General features: G+C 44.2%; 1 protein-coding gene across 1 annotated transcript in view; it reads right to left on the minus strand.

The window, feature by feature from the left end:
* Positions 1-594: 594 nt before the first annotated feature.
* The window catches only part of INADL (InaD-like (Drosophila)), a 339,614-nt gene continuing 338,986 nt past the window's right edge, over positions 595-1,222 (minus strand). Inside the window, exon 38 of the mRNA XM_012639332.1 lies at positions 595-738. Coding sequence (XP_012494786.1) covers positions 628-738 — 111 coding nt within the window. The 3' untranslated portion in view covers positions 595-627. The remainder of the gene's footprint in view (positions 739-1,222) is intronic.

Genomic DNA, 1,222 nt, shown 5'->3' on the forward strand with positions numbered 1-1,222 from the left:
CGCATTTCTCAAAGTGTGGGTCCTCTGACTGTCTGTAGCAGCATCACCCTGGGGGACTTGTTAACATCAGATTTCTGGAATCCACTGTAGACCACCTAATCAGAATCTCTAGGAATGGGGCCCCTGGGGAATTAGCATCTTTAAACATGCTCTTTAAATTATCCCTATGCACATTCTAGTTTGAGAACGCTGCTTTAACGAGCAATTTTAACTGTAATGACCGGTTTTAATGAAACATGCCGGCAAGTATAACAACAAAATTTAATCTCAGAACAAGATTTTAGTTTAGAAAGTTGAGGGAACATGTTTTCTTGCACAATAAAGCAGGGTGCACCTGGGCTATAAATCTGTGGTTTCTTAGGGAAGAAGGCATAGGCACCATGTCAAAGTGACCACATGCAGTGTGTGTGCAGGCCCTACAACAATGGTCTTTTAAGAACTCATATGGTGGAGCAAAGCCTTGTGAGAAATAAGAGAACCCTGGTGCTTTTTGGAGATTCTCTAGGAATTAGAAAAAGCAATGTGCACCTTCCCCTCCTTCTGCTTTAGAGAGTACCACTTTAGTATCTGGAAAAGTTCTCAAGAGCTTTGCCCACGCACATAGCAGGCCCTCTGCATCCAGAATACTCACTCTGTGTCTTCTGGATGGTGTTCGGCTGTGGGTGAACCAAGGTGGTAGCCTGTAGACATGTTTTCAAGCTGAGTTGCTATGGCACTTATATTGGTATCTGCTACAACCTGGGGGAAAAAGAGCAAGATATTTCATTATACAGCAGGGGAGAATTAGAGATCATGCTCTATCCAATGGTCAGTTCTTAGTCCTCATCTTATTCAACCTATCTGCAACATTTTTTTTTTTTTTTTTTAAGACAGGGTCTCACTCTGTTTCCCAGGCTAGAGTGCAGCGGCGTCATTATAGCTTACTGCAGCCTCAAACTGCTCAATAATCCTCTTGCTTCGGCCTCCGCATAGCTGGGACCACAGGCATGCACCACCATGCCCAGCTAATTTTTCTATTTTTTGTAGAGATGGGGTCTTGCTCTTGCTCAGGTTGGTATCGAACTCCTGGCCTAAAGTGATCCTCCTGCCTCAGCCTCCCAAAGTGGTAGGATTATGAGTGAGCCACCGCACCTGGCCTATCTGCAGCATTTGACACAATGGATTATTCTCTCCCTTAAATGATTTTCTTCATTTGGCTTCCGTGACAACACACCTCACTAGT

The sequence above is a fragment of the Propithecus coquereli genome, unplaced genomic scaffold, assembly GCF_000956105.1.
Source record: "Propithecus coquereli isolate 6110/MARCELLA unplaced genomic scaffold, Pcoq_1.0 Scaffold14, whole genome shotgun sequence".
Taxonomy (NCBI): Eukaryota; Metazoa; Chordata; class Mammalia; order Primates; family Indriidae; genus Propithecus; species Propithecus coquereli.